General features: G+C 42.2%; 1 protein-coding gene across 31 annotated transcripts in view; it reads left to right on the top strand.

The window, feature by feature from the left end:
- Positions 1–5,406, top strand: part of GABPB1 (GA binding protein transcription factor subunit beta 1) — an 81,690-nt gene extending 76,284 nt beyond the window's left edge. For all 31 annotated transcript variants that reach the window (XM_051822016.2, XM_051822015.2, XM_017348022.3 and 28 more), the window contains one exon: positions 3,891–5,406. In XM_051822016.2, coding sequence (XP_051677976.2) covers positions 3,891–3,922 — 32 coding nt within the window. In that variant the 3' untranslated portion in view covers positions 3,923–5,406. The remainder of the gene's footprint in view (positions 1–3,890) is intronic.
- The last annotated feature ends 14,298 nt before the right edge of the window (positions 5,407–19,704 follow it).

The raw sequence follows: 19,704 nt of genomic DNA, 5'->3' as shown, positions 1-19,704 counted from the left end.
TGAGCAGCTGGGACTCAATCTGGCACTCTGATACGTGATGTGGTGCCTCAAGCAGCAGCTCACCCCACTGTGCCACAATGCTGGACCCTGGAGGATATCCTTGTTCTGCCAAAGTTTTTAAATTTTCTGTAGTCATCATCCTGATAAGTTTTATTCTCTAGGGCTACAGAAGGAAAAGCTTTTTTATAAAGGACCAGGTAGTAAATATTTTTGGCTTTATGTACCTTGTAGAGTATTACAGTTTAGTCAGTTCTGCCACTGAAATGGGAAAGTGGCCAGCCATAGACAAGTTGGAGATAAACAGGTATGTCTGTATTTCAATAAAACTTTATTTATAAAAACAAAATTGTATTTGTGATATTTGCCCCAGGGCAGTTAAAAATTGGGTTTTATACACAAGCAAACATTTCGCATAACACTGCTCAGTTTCTCTTTCTTGAGAAACATTAAGTGACTGGGAATATGAGATTGGAATCAAGATTTAGGTTTGAATTTCATAATTTTCTGATGTGATCTAGGTTATCTGATCTTTCAAGGCTTGGCTTTCCATTTGTAGGAAGAGAGAAATAATAGACCCTACATTGTAAGATTGTCACAAGGATGAAATGAGAATGCGTGTGAAGGACTTGTATAGCAGCAGGTGTACCGTAAATGCTCCACAAAATTCATCACTGTCATTCTCTTTCTAAGTTTATATGGAGGTATAATAGAAGTCAAATCACTAATGATTTTTAATAGCTAAAGCAAATATAAATTCGAATATTAGAAAATGCTGAAACTGGTAGAGATGATTGCTGCTAGCTAAAGCAGAATTCTAGAATCCTGTCTGAAAATAAAAAAGCCAACTCAAGTCTTTCCATGTGCTATTATTCCATTGCTTCCATTCCCTTGTTAAATTCCTAATATAACATTGCTTGAGTTTGGAGTTGTAGCATAGAATAAATAGCTTCCTTATGGCTACCAAATCTTGATTATTGTCTAGATTTATTTTCTTTGGAGTTCTTCAGTGTTAGACTGTTAGGGGAAAAATGCTTTAGTATTACATATTTTGTATGCTAAACTATGCTTGCTTTAAAATATCAAAAAAATGTTTATTGTGATTTTACTATAAAATATTAAGCTCAGGATTGCCATTTCCAATTTATGTTAATCATGGTTTTCAATCTTGAAGTTTACATGTTTTCTAAGATTAGTGCTAATGATCTTTGTCTTTCAGATTTTTACAGATTTAGTCAGAAAAATGAGCATAAAATGAGCCTATTATTTGATCTAGAAGGTGGAAGGGAGCTATCTTTTCATTTATATTAAGATATATCCTACTAGAAATAAAAACGTACAGTCGGAAAAATAAGATTAAACTGTTTGCATTGTTAGACTGGTTACCTCAGTTTTCTTTCATCTTTGGCAATAATTATGAATACCTTGCTGATTCTAATGTTAATAAGTAGCTAATATTAAATAAGTTGTGATTACTATATCCCAAGATATTCCTATTAAATCAGAGCAGATTTTTAGCCCATGTTCAAAACTTTGGTTACCAAATGGTCATCTTTTGTAACATGTAAAATCCTAGAACACTTGGGTATGGCTGTTAGTAAGATGGGATCTAGCTCCTGGGGTAACAACACCCAGGCCCTATCCTGCTACTCTTCACCCGTTCCTTTGGTGGATGTCCTGCCCAGTTCGTGGCCAAGGTACTGGTATTGATTGCTTGCCTGAGGCTCATCTCCGGAATCTTTTCTGACTTGTTCCTGACTGCCAGCTTTCTTGGAATTAGGATAAGAAGAGTGGCTGAGATATAAAGCAGGAGCAGAGTAGCACCTGGGCATTGTTAAGTTGCGGATAAAGGGCATTGCCTCCTTTTACTTGAGCATTTTGTGTAATTGGAAGATTTGATAACTACTTACAATAATCAATCAGACCCATATCAGTGGATGCAGTGGAAAAAATGCTGGACCTAGCTTTGTTCCTAGTGTGGGGAAGGGAGCAGGATCCCAGGGCAGGAGAACTTCGTGTGCTCCTCGTGGACCCTGTGAACAGTGAAGGGGTGGGAAGAATCCTCTGGTGTTCACAATGGACACATACCAAGGAGGCGGTGCATATAAAAGAAGAGACCTCAGCAGGCTGCTGCTCCCTCACCTCAGTTCTCTCCAGCTAAGCGTCTTGCCCAGAGCAAAGCTGGCCTTTCCTGTACTTTGTAGTCCTACCCCTGGCTCCCACCCTAGAGGGGGTCCTGGACCTCTGTGACAAGTTACTTCCTCCCAAACACTGGAAACTGCCCTGAGCTGGGGCCAGTGCAGGTTGAGCTTTTGTCTGTGTGCTTATTAGTGGCTTGGAAAAGGTTTTGCTTGAGGTAACTGAATCAAGCAGAGTGAACAGGCGGAGGTCGAGGAGAAAGTACCATTTTCGTTGGCCTGGCTTTGTGTTTCAGTTTTCAATTTACTGAGGAACTTAATGTCTGTGTATTTTTACCTATTTAACCTAAAGAAGAAAGAGTGGTGCTTTATTGGTTTGTAAAGTGATGGAATGTAACACTAATCTAGATCAGCACTCTTTATTTTAGAGGTGAGTTGTCTTGCTTACTATTGTAGAGGAGAATAGTTTTTTTGTTTGTTTGTTTTTTAAGATTGAAAGAGAAAGAGAGATTGAGATTGAGATCATCCATATGCTGGTTCACTCCAAATGGCTGCAGTGGTGGCCAGGTTGAAGGAGGAACTTCTTCCGGGTCTTGCAGGGGCCCAAGGACTCGGGCCATCTTCCGCTGCTTTCCCAGGCGCATTAGCAAGGAGCTGGATCGGAAGCGGAACAGCCAGGACTTGAACTAGTACCTATATGATATGCTGGCACTGCAGCAGCGGCTTTACCTGTTACACCACAATGCTGGACCAGAGGAAGGAAGATAGATAAATAGATAGATAGATAGATAGATAGATAGATTTGAAAGTGAGAGTTACACAAAGAGAGAAGGAGAGGCAGAGAGAGAGAGAGAGAGAGAGAGAGAAAGAGAGAGGTCTTCCATCCGATGGTTCACTCCCCAGTTGGCTGCAATGACCAGAACTGAGCTGATCCGAAGCCAGGAGCCAAGAGCTTCTTCTGGGTCTCCCATGCAGGTGCAGGGGCCCAAGGACTTGGGCCATCTTGTATGGCTTTCCCAGGCCATAATAGAAAGCTAGATGGGAAGTAGAGCAGCCAGGTCTCGAACCAGCGCCCACGTGGGATGCCGGCACTTAAGGCCAGGGCATTAACCCGCTGCGCCACAGTGCCGCCCCACCCCTTTTAAAATTATTTATTTGAAAGTCAGAGTTACAGAGAGAAGGAGAGGCAGAGAGAGAGAGAGAAAGATAGTTTTAAAAGAAATATTAGAATCCCATAAACCCAGCTCCTTACTGTGTGTGACCCTGGGAAAAAACGTAGCATTTCTGAGCATCACTTTTCTCACCGGTAACATGAGCGTAATATCTAAGAGGCCTCTTGTTGGGAATCACCTTTAAGGTAGCAGATGCTCAACAAATGTTGTTTCATAATTGTCACCTTTAGATGAAAATATCACAAATAGATGAAGGTATATGATTGCTTATTTTCCTCTTAAAATGGTTCTCTAGTGTTTTTAATATGCATAAAAGTATAAGTACCCAATTCGGGTTCATTCTGTTAGTCCTATTTCTAGTTACAAAATAATTTATTTGATGTCAGAAGATAATCTGTATTTCAAAGTGTGGTGCACAAAATTATGTCTTTAATTATTAAGTGAATTGATTGAAAAGGTAAGATGTCTAGGAAATAATGACAGGTGGCTACTTATGGCAGATTTATTTGAAGGCTGCATGCTTATATGTGTCAATATAAAATGTGCAAAAACTGAAAGTGACCTTTTTTTTTTTTTAAATTAGGAGAGAGAAGCTCTTCAGAAACAGCTGGATGAAGCAAACCGAGAAGCCCAAAAATATCGACAGCAACTTCTAAAGAAAGAACAGGAAGCAGAAGCCTACAGACAGAAGTTAGAAGCTATGACTCGTCTTCAGACTAATAAAGAAGCTGTTTAACTGAACATGTAGTTTGATTTTACTTTTGGCCAAGAAAGAATACAATCTCGAACTGTACGCATTAAGAGTACAGTCATGGGAATACAGGATAATAGAAGAGACTTCAGATTGATAATTGGACTTAAGCCATGAGCTCTGAATTCTTGTAACATAAAACTTTACTTTAGAAGTTGTGAAATGTATTTAAAACTGAATTCTGTAAATAGTTCTTGTTTTTTTTTTTACAGTTCCAAATGAGTTGATAAAGATTGTTGAAGAGATCCAAAACCACAACAAGCCACTGTTTTTGTGAATTATTTTTGATTTTAGTACAAACCTTGATCTCTCAGAAACAGAACAGTTCTAAGGGTGATCATTGCTGATTAGACCAAATGTGTAATAATTATGGTGGACCGATGCTGGAATTACTCCTATAGGTATAAACTTCTATATGAAGGGAAGATTTCTTCCAGGAAATCTTTGTACAGCTTTAAGTTGTCTCAGATTCTCTGCAAACATTTTTTAGAAAGTGAAATTTTTATATTTGTTCAATTTCAGCTATACCCAAGTAGATTTACATGTATATGAAGCAAATATTTTTTAAACTTTCTGTTTGTACATATTCTGCATGTTTTATAATTTCAGAGTGCATCACCTGCGTAGGTATTTTTCCCACAAAGATGATGAAAGTTACTAGGAAGAAAAAAAACCACCTTTTATTCTATAGGTCATTGAAGCTAAGTAAGCTAACAGCTGGTTTTATTGGAGTGACAATGTTCTTGGAAGGAGCAGCTTACAAGATAACTTGAATTTACGAACCCGGCACAATATGCTTTTTTGAAATTTCATAGTGGGGACGTGAAACTGTATTCTGTGCCTTCCATCATGATTTCCACATGAAAGCACTTTAAGGCACTGGATTTTAAGATAATGTTTTTGGAAAACTCAATGAATATGGGTTTCTGAAATACTTCATGGACTTATTTCCCCCTCTCCAGGAAATTATTCTCATGGAAAAAAAAAATTGTTTTTGTATGTAGAACAAGAACTTTTTGTACTACAGTGACGCTTTCGATAAGACTAGCGCCAACTTTTACTTTTCCCTCTGAAAGCTTAGCATCTGTGTTATGACTTAACTCTCATCACATTGTTGTTGGATTCCACAATGTATGGACATGAAACTCTGACAGAATGTGTGTTCTTTTTTGTAAAACATAACTACAAGCTCTTATTTCTTGCTTTGTTTTTTAATGTTTTATTGCTTTATGAAGATGCTTAACCCCAAGCCCCTCTAGATTACCTATACTGTATAAAGAAGCAGTTACCCTTAAAACTGTACTCTGGCCTACTTTTCTATTTTACAATTAAATATCTTTTCCACATATGTTCAGTGTAGACTTATGTTTTGGCCACATTTTACTCACACATTATTTTATTCCACTTTTTATTTGAGCTATATTCCACCATTTGAAAGTGTTTCACACTGTGGTAACTTCTTTGGAGTTGCTAGTTCTCTTGCTGGAATTATCAGTGTGGTTGTTAAGGTAATAAAAGGATTAACAGACTGTTTTAGTTGCTATTGGAAGCTTGAAAAAACTTCAGGGGGCAAAGTTAAGAATTCTATAAGGAAGAAAAAAATGTTTTTCAATTTTCCACTAAGTTTGGTATAGTTTTAAAGCATCCACAACGAAGTTTTCAAAATGCCGGATCAGATTTTCAGTAGCATGAAGCTGCTTTTTCCGCAGTCTTGAGAAGTCAGTGGAGAACGCCTGTTTGTGATCAACTTAGTGCATTCAGTTCTGTCAGGTGGGGTGCTGGTATGGCAGTCGAGTACCCGGATTTGCTGTGTTGAAAGATCAGTCTGTTTACCCAGAGTGCAGCCCTGTGTGGTGTTGCTTCCAGACCAGGCTGGCCCTGAAAGGCCTTGAGTCCGTGTTGAAGCAACCATCTGACCATCTGAAAAGCTAATGTAATGCCTCTTTTGACTTCTAGTCTCCTATGCCGCTAGACTGCCTGGTTCAAGAAAGAATTTTGATCTCTTATGACAACAGCTGCGTAGATGGGAGAAAATTTTTACTTCAGAAGGAGTAAGTCTATGATAATATCAGGTGTTAAGATACCTTTAGGGATGTTCACTTTTTTCAGTCATTGTTCTGTTGGATTTGTTTCATTGTGCATTTGTTTGCACTACATTCGCTGTGCTGAGAAATCAATACTTAGACAAGAATTTGTAATTAAAATGACTTCTGGTTTAAGTTTTCAGAATCTGTTCTTGAGATGCTTCCACTACACAGTCATGAATTTGTAGTTAGTGGTTGCTGATTGCCACATTGGTGGTTAATTGTTTCCATGTATGTATGGATAAACACGTAGAGCAATCTTTCTCCACTAGGCTGCTGTGACAGAATCAGACCACAAAGTGTTAGGGCCTACTTAGTTTCTTAGGCACCTGGAATGCTGCTTGTTAGGAACTGTGTAGACACTGAGGTCACTGAGGTCTTGGTTGCCTAAATGACTCATATTTAGCTCTTCCTGTGTGCAATGGCTGGAGCTCGTGCATTACAAATTCTAGGCTGGGGCTGTGATGCTTCCAGAAAACCTCAGCTGAACAGTAGTGTCTGCAAGGATTGTGCTTCTTGACTGATTTTCTCTCGTTACTGTTTATTTTGTTTATATCTTACCTTAATAATTTCCCTAAAGGAAATAACTTGTGATATAATTTATTTTCATTGGCTTTTAGGAATTATTTTATTATTACGTCAATCTTTCATGATATGACTGCTGGAATATGTACTCTACTCCTTTGCTCTGACACTGGAATGTTCTATTTTTTTTATGTTGTTGGAGGATTGGGAGTTGGAGAACTTTTTTTCTGTGATATTCAGTAGAATAAAATTGAGACTTTTCATTTTTGGGAAATATGTAATGAAAACTAGTTTGCATTAGAAAAACCTATATACAATGATGTTTATCCAAAACATAACAAAATCTATGCTAGTTTAGGAGTCTTCAGTGTGATTTTTTTTAATGTTGTTTACCAGAAATTAAAGAATTTATTGCCCAGTACAGGAATCAAAGAGTTTATAGAAACATTCATAGATCCTTTATTCTGATTTGACTTTTTTTTCTCTGTACAAGGGTTCTTTTAAAAGTTCATGGAAAATGGAATTAAACGATGTTTATTTTGGTCCAAAAATTTTATATCTATGAATAGTTTTTTCATAAATATGCATTTTCCATGAAATTTTGAGGTAACCTCATTATGCTAAACTAGCTTTTCCTGATAAAAAAAGCTGTGGCATTTCTTTGTTCTTTTAAACCTGGAAGATCTTGAAAGCTGACTCAAAGTAAATTATAGCAAAAAGAAAAATCTTTTCAAATTAAATAACAAAACAATTCTAGGAACCTTTATGTCCATATGCATGGGTTCCCAAAGTATTTGCACTCAAGCTTATATAGCAAATAGAAAAAAAATGTTCTATTCATTTTGCTTCCATTAAATAAATAACTCCTCTATTATGTCAGATCAACTTAGGAATGGACCAACTGACAGATTTGCCATTTCATTAAATAATATTTACAGTACTTGGATTTCATTATAGATAACTAGTCTGTTGTCGTTAAAATGATGTTTGCTATTTACTTTCTTGCTATTAGGTGAGAACACCTGATGGAGGTAGACTGAGTTTGACGTAAATTCTGAATTCATTCTCAGATTATTCTGTGTAACCTGTAATGGAAAACATGGTATCATCACTGGAAAAACGTATGTGGCTCCAAATCAAAATTTGGTATCAATATTTTTGTGACTTATTAAAACTTTTCCAAATATGTAGATACACAGATCATCTTGTTATCTTAGATTGTTTTGAAATCCTTAGCTCCTTTAGAAATATTTTAATGATGATCAAATATTGAATATAAGTTAGATGCAATTCTTGGGGCCCTTCATTTTTAGCTAAATGTTATAACTAAAAAAAAACAACCCTACCATGTGTATTCTGGAAAAATTTTGATTTGATTTCTGGGGTTCTATCCACAATGGCTTTATTAATTGCTTCATTTTTTATTTGAGTAGTTTTGATCTCATATGCACAATTGATATATATTTTCTACATTTATATAGTATTATGTAATGCAATTTTATCCTTACTGTGATTGATCACACGGATTATAAATTTGAATTTCATGGATTATTTTGATATTTTCCTAATCTATGAGGACCTTTTTTTAAAAAAAAAATTTATTTTTTTAATTTGAGAGAGTTATAGAGAAAGGGAAAGACAGGTCCTTCATCTGCTGGCTCAGTCCCCAGATGGCCACAACAGTCAGAGCTGGGCTGATCCGAAGCCAAGAGGCAGGAGCTTCTTCCTGGTCTCCCATGTGGGTGCAGGGCCCAAGCACTTGGGCCATCTTTCACTGCTTTCCCAGGCCATAAGTAGAGAGCTGGATTAGAAAAGGAGCAACTGGGAACCAGTGCCCATATGTGATGCTGGTGCCACAGGTCAAGGCTTAGCCTACTATACCATAGCACTGGCCCCAAGGATCATTTTCTTATATATTTTTTGTGTGTCAGTTAAAAGTCAGTAAAGACCATTTTCATCATTACTCTTAAGAATTAATTTTAAATTGCATTCACTTACTGTTTTGCTAAAGGAAGATACCATACTAAGGAAGCCTACACACGAATGAAAACTATAATCTATCTCCCTCACTCTGTTAACTGAAGAGACAGAGAGGGGCCTGTGTTGTGGTGTAACAGGTTAAGCCACCACCCGCAACACAAGCAATCTAAATCGGCACTGGTTCAAGTCCTAACTTCTCCCCTTCTGATCCAACCCCTTGCTGATGCACCTGGGAGGGCAGTGGAAAATGGCTCAAGTCCCTGGACCCCTGCACCCTGGTGGGAGACTCAGGTGAAGCTCCTGGCTCCTTGGCTTCCATCTTGCCCAACCCTGGCTGTTGCAGCCATTTGGGGAGGGAACCAGTGGGTGCAGGATCTCTTTTTCCTATCTCGCCCTCGCTTTCTGTGACTCAGCCTTTCAAATAAACAAATCAATCAACAAAAAATTTTTAAAAGTTTTAGGAGAGATTTATTGAAACATCCATGGATTTACCATCCAAATTTGATAAATCTTGTTTGCCTTCTTCCCTTCAGTTCCTTTAAGAAAAAGAACGTTAGAGATGTAGTTGAAGTTCCTTTGTTCTCTTTCCTGATTCCATTTCACCCCCACAAAAGACAATCATTATGAACCTGATGTTGAAATGTTTTATTCCATCTTCACGTTTATATGATCTTGTGTAATGTTAGCCAAGTACTTTCATTCCCTGGAGACTCAGTTTCTCAAGGATGAGTGGAAGATGGCCTTCACTAGGTTGTTGTATAGAGTCAATCAAATGGTATGCATGAGCAGTGCAAGGCATACTGCCTGTATGTAGTAAACATTGTATTTTAGAATGGAATATTGAAGGATGTAAAGGCAGTCATCCCAGCCCCAACCTGTTACAAAGAAATAGTAATTTTCTTAAAAAAAAAAAAAAGAAAATTACTGTTTCTTTGTAACAGGTTGGGGTTGGGATGACTGCCTTTTTTTTAAGATGTATTTATTAATTTGAAAGAGTTACAAAGAGAGAGGGAGAGAAAGAGAGCTTCCATCTGCTGGTTCACTCCCCAGATGGCTGCATTGACTGGGGCTGGGCCAAGGCGAGAGTCAGGAGCTTCTTCCAGGTCTCTCACATCAGTGACAGGGCCCAAGCACTTGGGCCATCTTCCACTGCTTTTCCTAGGCCATAAGCAGGGAACTGGATCAGAAGAGGAGCTTCCAGGAATGGAACCAGTGCCCATATGGGATGCTGGCACTGCAGGCAGCGGCTTTACTCACTAAGCCATAATGCCAGCCCCCCCCCCCTTTCTATAAAGATTTATTTATTAATTTGAAGATCAGAGTTACGGAGTGAGAAGGGGAGAGAGAAGAAACAGTGATTTTCCACTTGCTGAGGTGCTGTCGAGTCTATCAGGATGCTACTCTTCTAAGTGAGCTCTCAAGCCTGATTGCTCTGCATACAGCTGGTTCCTCCCTGGAGGAAGCTGGATTTCTTTTCCCCTCCTTTCATCTCGCTTTTCTTAGACTGCTCCTAGTTCACAACTATACCCAAGGCTCATTCTAGGAGCAGACGTACTGTAACTATGGGCATAAAAATCCCCTTTCAATATACATGGTTGAAAATGGAAACAGTCCCTCAATTCTAGGCAATTCTTTGGATGGTGTACCTTGTCTTGATCCCTTCCTTGTAAATTCTGCTTGTTTTTGACAGGGACAATAGTACCACTTCATTTCTATTTTATTTTTCTTTAAGATTTATTTATTTGAAAGACAAAGTTACAGAGAGGCAGAGGCAGAGAGAGAGAGAGATCTTCAGTTCACTAGTTCACTCCCCAGACGGCCATATAGGCCAGAGCTGCACCAATCCGAAGCCAGGAGACAGGAGCTTCTTCTGGGTCTCCCACGTGGATGTAGGGGCCCAAGCACTTGGGCCATCTTCTACTGCTTTCCCAGGCTATAGCAGAGAGCAGGATGGGAAGTGGAGCAGCCAGGATTTGAACTGGCGTCCATATGGGATGCTGGCACTATAGGTGGCAGCTTTACCCACTACACCACAGTGCCATCCCTGTACCACTTCATTTCTTTTTTTTTCTCTCTTTTTTTTATAGAAAGCTTTTATTAAATAAATAAAATTTTTGTAAGTGCAACTTTGGGTTATAGCAGTTACCACTTCATTTCTAGTTTATGTTTTCACTTACTGGGTAAGCATAGTACTTCTTAGTGGAGTTTCTCAGTGCAGTTAGAGATACAGGCTTTTTTCCTGTTGTCTAGCTTCAAGGTAGAACCTACTTTCAATACTTCCTACCTCAATTCAGTTATAAGCAAGAAGGATAGATCAGAGGTGGAAGACTTCTTGCAGGCAGAACTCAGTAAGATGTTCAAACAGCTAAATATATATGTATATATAAGAAAATAATTGTTACTAAAATTATAATTTATTTATTTAACTTTTTCTGTTTGCTGTGTCTTGAAAAAGGGAGGAAGCGAAGCTCGGTGTCCCCATATGTGGAGAGATGGACAAACTCTGATATAAACAATCTTTGTAGGGAGGAACATCTTGTAAAATAGAAACTCGTGGGCCCATCGATTCTACTTTAAGCAGTTTATTTTAAGGAAAATCTAAGGGTGTGAAATTGGCCTATCTCATTCTTTCTAATAAAACATTTTCACAAATAACAACAACTTAAACCTCACAAATGTGTACTACTGAAGTTGGTTGAATAAATTCTAGTATATCATGTGATAGAATACTATGCAGCCACAAAAATGATATTAAACTGTCCCTTTACCAGAAGTACAGGATGATTAAGATTTGTTGAAGTGTATTCTATACTATAGATGTGTGTGTGTGTGTGTGTGTGTGTGTGTATTTGAGAGTGAGGTACAGTGTGAGTATGAGTATGGTAGGTGGGATGAGGTGGGGGAGGATGAGTATGAATGGGGCAAGGTGGGGAGTGAAGTGTAAGACTCTAAATAGAAATGTCATTTGCAGGGTTATGTGACATAAGATCCTTGCATGTTCATCTCAGAATTTACTTGCTTGGCAACTCCATGCAGTTTCACTGCTTTAAATATCATCTGTAGGCTGATGAGTGCCAGATTTGTATCTCCAGCCCAGGCTTCCTCCCATGAACTGCAGAGTCATCCAACTACTTACTCGATGGTTCCACCTACAGATCTCAAAAGCATTTCAAACTTGACATCCTCAAAACTGAAAATATTCCTCTCAGAACCTTCCCCTTCAAGTCATGCCCATTTTCGGTAATGCCAGCTGCTTCCTTCCTGTTACTTGGACTCCAAACTTTGAAGGCACCCTTGACTTTTTCTTTCTTCCATATCCCACTTTCATACTGTTAGCAAATCCGGTTTGTTTTGTATTGTCATATATACCTAGAATCTGGTCACTGCACCCTGGACCCATTAGTAACACCATCATCCCGTGTCTAGGTCATTATGATGGCTTCCCAACCCCTTGCTCCTCCAAAGGGCAGCCAGAACCAAGCTGGGTCATGTCACTCCTCCGCTCAGCTGCTTTTGTGGATCCCTTTCCTGCTTGGAGTAAATGTTGAAGTAATCACCATGGCTGATACGACCCACTCCTCCCGCCACTGTCTGACTCCCTTCCTCCTGTTCTGCACCATCATTTCACTCCGCACAGGGTGACTTCCTTGCTATTACCCACATTCACGAGGCTCTCGGATTGCTGTGGCTCTGCACATCTCGTCCCTTCTGTCTACAGCACTTCTCTCCAGAGGTCCCTAACCCTCCTTCTCTCACCTCCTCCAGGGTTTTCTCAAAAGCCAGCTTTTCTGTGAGGTCTCTTCTGCCTTGTCCTGTCTTGCACCTTTGGTTCTCTACCCCTTCCCTGCCCTGTATTTTCTCGCCGTGCTTCTGACTGCTGCCACACTGTGTCTCCTTCGTGTGTTTCCTAACTGCTCCACCTCAGGGTAGCTCCACGGGGAGTTCTTCATGGCTTCCTTGGCATCCATAGCAGCACCCGACAGAAGGAAAAGCCCTAACCAGTATTAGGTGAATGAATGAATGTCAGCTCTGATTCTCTGGAGAGTGGAATTTCTACTCTGTCCTCTTCGTGTTGGAATTCTAATTTTCCTAGGTGAGATTAAAAAAAAAAAAAAAACTGTTGGGTGGGGATTGTGACACCCAGCAGGTTAAGCTGCCACCAGGGATGCTGGCATCCTATATAGGAGTGTCGGTTTGAGTCCTAGTTACTCTTCTTCCCATCCAGCTTCCTGCCGATACCCCTGGGAAGGTTCAAGTATTTGGTTCTCTGTCACCTATGTAGGAGACTCAGAGTTCCTGGCTCTTGGTTTTGGCCTGGCCCAGCCCTGGCTGTTGCAAACATTTGGGGAGTGAACTAGTAGATGGAAGATCTTGCTCTCTTTCTGTCTCACACACTCTTTCTCTCTCTCTCTCTCTCTCTCTCTCTCTCTCTCTCTCTACCTTTCAAATAAATAAATATCTTTTGAAAAAAACTTACTGGTTCCTGTTATACAGATGGGAAGTGAGAGAGGTAAAATAACATCCCTATGTCGTGAGTGTCGGAAATAAACCCTAGGTCTTTTCAGTTGTTCAAAGAGCACAGTTTCTCAACCTTGTCACTACTGGTGTTTCTGGTCAGGTCATTCTTTGTAGGGGCAGCCTGTGCATTAAATGATGTTAAACAGCACTCTTGGCATCTGCTTACTAGATGACAGCGGCATCAATTCACTCAGGAAAAGGAATCCACAGGGAATCCCCAGAGGTTAATCTTGCTGCCTTATTTTCTTGTGCCTTGGTGGCTAAGACACCCCTGTAGGGGTTATGATCCTGGAGGCACAGGTTGGGATGCACACTAGGGCAGAAAAGACACAGATAGCATCGTCGTAAGTCCTGTGTGCGTCAGCATAGGGAAAAAAGACAGATGAGAATGTCACAGGAACAATACGTGGGGGACATCCCACTGCTGCCCTCTGCTGCCCTCAGAGCTAGGAACAGGGAAGACACAAGAGATCCTTTCCTGCCTGGTTGTGGCACAGCACCACACAGGAATTAGGATTGGAGTTTGGGGTTGAGCAAATGCTTAAGCCCAAGGTGGAGGATTTAGGCTCAGGAAACTGTATTCGTAGGTAGCCTTGGTAATGTGAGAGATGGCATGGAGAGGAAAGCACTCTGCATCCATTAGGAGGAAAGGCAACTTGCTCTTGCATTTGAAGAATACAGAGGTGGGGATGTGTTCGGTAACTGGAATTGGACTTCTGGTGCCCTCTCCACGTCAGCCTCCTAACTGGTTTTCCATTTTAGCTTCCCTCTAGTTCAGTTCTCCACCCTCCACCTCGAAGCTAAAGAACACGCAACATGCAAATTTGTTCATTGTCACTCTTGCTTTAAACTACAAACATTTCAATGATTCCAATTGCCTTTTAGGCAAGTCTTAAGCCCTCAATACAGGTTTTCTCTTTTCCACTTCTCCATTTTCCCCTCTTACCTGTCTGCATCCTTCTTACCCTGGTTCCAGTCTTTCACATGATGCCCCCTCCCTCTCCCCTGCAAGTCTTGGACATCAACCAGAGTATGCTATAGTTGTGTATTCCACAAATCTGTGCCAGTTATCACTCACCACCTGCTGCCTCCAAGCCACTGGCCTTAGATCACCTGGGTTCTGCTGTTTTAGATAACATCTTTTAAACATGTGTGGCATGGGGCCAGCACTGTGGTACAGTGGGTTAAAGCTCTGGGCTGAAGCGCTGGCATCCCATATGGGTGCCAGTTCTAGTCCCGGCTGCTCCTCTTCTGGTCCAGCTCTCGCTATGGCCTGGGAGGGCACTGGAGGATGGCCCAAGTTCTTGGGCCCCTGCACCCATGTGGGAGACCCAGAAGAAGCTCCTGGGTCCTGGCTTCAGATTGGCTCAGCTCCAGCCAGTGCAGCCAACTGGGGAGTGAACCAGCAGATGAAAGACCTCTCTCTCTGCCTTTCTTTCTTTTTCTGTGTAACTCTTTCAAATAAATAAATAAATCTTTTAAAAATAAAAATGTCTAATAGTAATTACTTGTTTATTTGAAAACTGAGGGAGAGATTTCATCATCTGTTTCACTCTCCAAATGCTTGCAATAGCCAGGGCTGGGCGAGGCTGAAGGCAGGAGTCAGGGATACAGTTGGACTCCCACGCGGGTGACAGGGGCACATGTACTTGAGCCGTCACCTGTTGCCTTCCAGGGTGTCCATTGGTGCACTGGCAGGAAGCGGGAATGGGAAGCAGAGCCAGTACTCAAACCCAGGCACTCCAGTAATGGGATGCGGGCAACACGTTGACTGCTGCACTGGATGCTCACCCCTGATAGAATTTTGAAATCGGTTTTCCACCACATCCTTCTTGCAGGCTTCCCTCCCCTCATCCCCTCAAGAGGCCTTCTCCTGCTCCAGCACAGCTAAACCCAAGCTGGGAAAACAAGTACCGGGGCCTTGCCTGTTGTTTGTAACAAGTAAATTCTCGCCACCCTGACACCAGCATCCCACATGGGCACTGGTTGGAGTCCCAGCTGCTTTGCTTCTGATCTAGCTCCCTGCTACCCACGCGGGAGACCCAGACAAAGCTCCTGGCTCTGGGCTTTGGCCCGGCTCAGCACCGGCTGTTGGCAGCCATTTGGGGAGTGAACCAGTGGATAGAACATCTCTCTCTCCCTCTCTCTGTAACTCTGCCTTTCAAATAAATAAATAATTAAATCTTTAAAAACAAAACCAAAGAAACAAGTAACAACAACAAAAAGGAAGACGAGCAAGCTATAGCTTATAGAAGATTTTCCGGGATGCTTAGAGCTGCAGAAGAAAAGCACAGTACAGGGTGAGATTCCAGACCGGGGAGAGTTCTCCTTGCTATGAGATGTGGCTTCAGTCGCGGAGCCCCCTGGCAGCGCCCCTGCCCCCCACTCCCGCAAGCAAGCTCTTGGTCCTGTTTCCCCTAGTCTCAGGCCTGCCTCCCTAAGTTCGAATTCCCTGTCCATCAGGGATACATAACCTTGCTAGGTCCCTAGCCCCAGGGTTGGGCTCTCCGCCTCCAGAGTGACGTGACCCTCTAGTCCAGAGTCTTTGGATTTCCTAGGTTCTGGTTGTCTCCAAAACCACGGAGGGTGGCTCAGCCAGAGCCATGTGACGGTGAGCTGGGCACGGGCCAGTCTAAGCGCCTTTCCCGTTTCCCTGTCCCTGTGGCTGGGGCTGAGCATGCTCTGGTCTTCTCCTTCCAGCCCTGCCCCAGCAGGCCCTTAAACCCATACTCAGAGGCAGCCCCCCCCACTCAGATCTTCTCTTTGGGGGGCCTTTGTGAAGCTAGATGGCATACCTGGTAATGACAAAACAAAGGGGAGCAGTCTCTACCCTCTGCCCCCAGCCCAGCCCCAACTAGGGTTTTAAAAATCTTCCAGCCATCAATACTTTGTAAGCACCTACTTTGTGCAAGTTAGTAGGAACTGGAGTGGTGAATAAATTTGTAGGCCTGAGAGAGTGCACTAACTAGAAATACATCTTCAACGGCCAATTGTGCCAAGTGCGATGAAGGGGAAACAGCAGGAGATGGTGATGCAAAATTTAGATTGAGGAAGTCAGGAGAGAACTGTCTAAGGGAGGTCGCAGCTAAATTTTGAGGAATACCTTTTCAGACTAGAAAACAACGCAGACCCTAGAGAAATGAATTGATCTGTGTGAGAAGCCCAAAGGAGGGTGGGGCAAGGCCAGGAGGGAGGTGGGAGAAAGGGAGGAACGAGAGGGGAGAAGCAGGCAAGGATCAGATCACATGAGGCCTTGAAGGCTATTTCAAAGAGGTTACATTTGAATCTAATTACAGTGTTCTTTAAAAGTTGTCTTTTTATTACTTTTTTAAAAATTTATTTATTTGAGAGAGAGAGGGAGACAGAGTCAGAGATCTCCCCATGGGTTTGTTCACTCTTCAGATGCCTGCAACAGCCCTGGGCCAGGCTGAAGCCAAGAGCTGGGAATTCAATCTGGGTCTCCCACATGGGTAGCAGGTGACCCAACTACTTGAGTCATCATCTGCTGCCTCCCACGTGCATCAGCAGGAAGCTAGAATGGAAAGCAGAGCCATCACTGGAACCCGGGCACTTTGCTAGTGGGGCAGGGGAGTCCTAAGCAGTGTCTTAACTTCTGCACCAAGTGTCCTAATCTTAGTAGGTAAGAAGTTCTCATGGGTAAAGTAAGAATAACGTTATGAAAAGGCATCTGTGAGAAGTACATTCCCACACCTCCACCCGATTTCTATCCCAGGTGATTACTATTACTAGTAATTTACTGATAATTTTAGTTTTTCTTTTTGCACATAAAATTTAAAAATATATTTTAATTGTCCCCCTGAAATTGGAAAAGACCCCCTAAAATCTACACTAAATTGTGGCCCCTTAAAGTTCCATAGAAATGTTATCTGGGGTGCCACATGCGCTACCGGAATTTGGGGTGCCTTACGATTTCACCACGGGCTTATTACTAAATCCCTGATATTAATAAGCCCGAGAGGGTTCTTGCCTAGTATTAAGAGAAGAATTCTAAATACCGGCACAGATAAACGAGGCAGCATGGTACGTTTTCAGCTTTTATTTAGTAAGAAAGGTGCATAGGAGAGTGAGAGCTTTATTTAGGGGAGAGAGGTGAATAGGGGTTCATACCAAGCACCAGGAACCAGCCACGTGGAAGAGCATCTAGGCCAGGAAGCCTAGAGTACATGGCCCAAAGGCCATGCGCCCTGGAGGCGCAGGGCTACAGCAAGCCCTGTCCTGGCAAGAGGCCAGGGAAGAAGAGCAGGGCCCGGGCACACTGTGCCCTAGGCCTTTAACCCACTTCCAAAGGGGAGTGGTTAATTAACCTGATTGGCTGGTGGGCGCCCCGGTGTGGCCAGGTAGGGGAATGAGGCCACACAGGGGCGTGGCAAAGGCATCAGGTAGGAGCATGAGGTCACACAGGGGCGTGGTCTTCCAGTTCACAAATCTGACCAATTTTAACCTGTATGCCTGTCTACTTCACCCCATTTTTTAAAAATAGTGCCAGTGGGTCATCATGTCCACAAGCTTCTGTCCCCTCCCCCCCTTGACCTTGGAGTGTACTACTTTTGTGGAGCTGCAATTGGTGGGTGTACTGTCGTGTACCAGGGTATCATTAGTTCCGTGGCGTTGGATGTTTCGGTCATTTTCAGTCTTTTGCTGTGATAAACGAGACTACAAAGAAGCTGGCTCTCAGACGCGCCCTTTCGTCACTTGTGTGAAGTGTAATGGAGCAGCCGGGTCCAAGCTGTCATCGCTGTTTCCAGAACGCATGGCCCCCAGCACTGTGGGAGGAGGCCCTGCTTTCCTGCAGCCCTGACCACGGAGTGCGTCATCAAACGGGGTTTTTTGCTAGCCTGATAAGCGAAAAATGGCAGTTTAGTGTAGATTTAAACGGATTTTCTCCACTAAGAGTTTTATACTTCCCTCTCTCGTGATTTCTCTTACTATCCTTTGCCCCTTCAGGATGCTGGTCTTTTTTCTTTTTATGTCTCAAAGTTTTTCATGTACTCCTATTTGAGAGAGTGGCTCTTTTCACGATCAGTGGTGAATATGTTCCCCCAGTTTGTCATTTGTCTTTTGATTTTCCTTATGATTTTAAAAAAATGTGATTGAATCCATGGCTTCATTTTTGGTGGGGTAAATGACTAAGAGTATACTTGCTAGTTTGTGTAGTAAGTACATATTTAGTCTTCTAAGAAACTGACAAGTTTTTTTTTTTTTTTTTTTTTTTTTTTTTTTGACAGGCAGAGTGGACAGTGAGAAAGGTCTTCCTTTACCATTAGTTCACCCTCCAATGGCCGCCTCGGCCGGCGCGCTGCGGCCGGTGCACCGTGCTGCTCCGAAGCCAGGAGCCAGGTGCTTCTCCTGGTCTCCCTTGCGGGTGCAGGGCCCAAGCACTTGGGCCATCCTCCATTGCCTTCTCGGGCCACAGCAGAGAGCTGGCCTGGAAGAGGGGCAACCGGACAGAATCCGGTGCCCCGACTGGGACTAGAACCCCGGGTGCTGACGCCACAGGCAGAGGATTAGCCTTTTGAGCCATGGCGCCGGCCCTGACAAGTTATTTTTCAGAGTGGCTGTGCCATTTGACATTCCCAAAAATGTATGAGATTCAGTTTTCCCATATCTTTGTCAGCATTTGGTGTTATCATTTTTAATTTTAATTTTAGCCATGCTAATAAATGAGTAGTAATATGTCCTTAGGGTTTGTTTGAATTTGCATCTCCTTAATGCCTAATGATGTTGAATATATTTTCATGAATCTATTTGCTATTAAACATTTTATTTATGTAGGCACAGAGACAAAGAGAAATTTCACATCTGCTTGTTCACTCTCCAAATGCCTGCATAGGTTGGATGCTGGGCCATTCCAAAGCCAGGAGCTTGGAACTCTATTTGGGTCTGCCACGTGGGTGGCAGGGGCTGTCTTCTGTCTTCCCAGGTGCACCAGCAGGGAACTGGGTTAGAAGTGGAGCAGCTGGGGCTCATAGGGACGCCAGCATTGAGGTGACAGCTTAACCCATTGTGCCACAGTGCCAGACCCCAGGTGGCTTCTTAACTGACAGGCCAAGTGCTTGCCACTCTGCCATTCGTATACATTTTGATGAGTAGTGATCTAGGTTTCCTTTATGTGAATCTTTCAAATTTCTTATTTTTGTACATTTTTTCCTTTACTACTGTAATTGGAGTCTTTTGAATTCATGAATTCATTTTTATACATTTATTTGAGAGGCAGAGAGAGACACAGCTCCCATCTTCTGATTCAACCATTAAATGCCCCAGTGGCCAGAACTGTACCAAACCAAAGGTGGGATCATCCCAGGTCTCCTATGTGGGTGGCAGGAACTCAATTACTTACGTCATCACTACTGCCTCCAAGGGTCTGCTTTAGCAGGAAGCTGGAGTCAGGAGCTGCGGCCAAGAATCAAACCAAAGCTCTCAGATATGGGATACAGGTGCCCTAACCAGTATCCTAACCACTAGGCTAAATGCCCACTCTTTTTTTTTTTTTACAGGCAGAGTGGACAGTGAGAGAGAGA

Source organism: Oryctolagus cuniculus, chromosome 12, assembly GCF_964237555.1.
Source record: "Oryctolagus cuniculus chromosome 12, mOryCun1.1, whole genome shotgun sequence".
NCBI classification, from domain to species: Eukaryota; Metazoa; Chordata; class Mammalia; order Lagomorpha; family Leporidae; genus Oryctolagus; species Oryctolagus cuniculus.
Note: the sequence above shows the minus strand (reverse complement) of the source record. Positions and strands in the feature narration are given on the sequence as shown.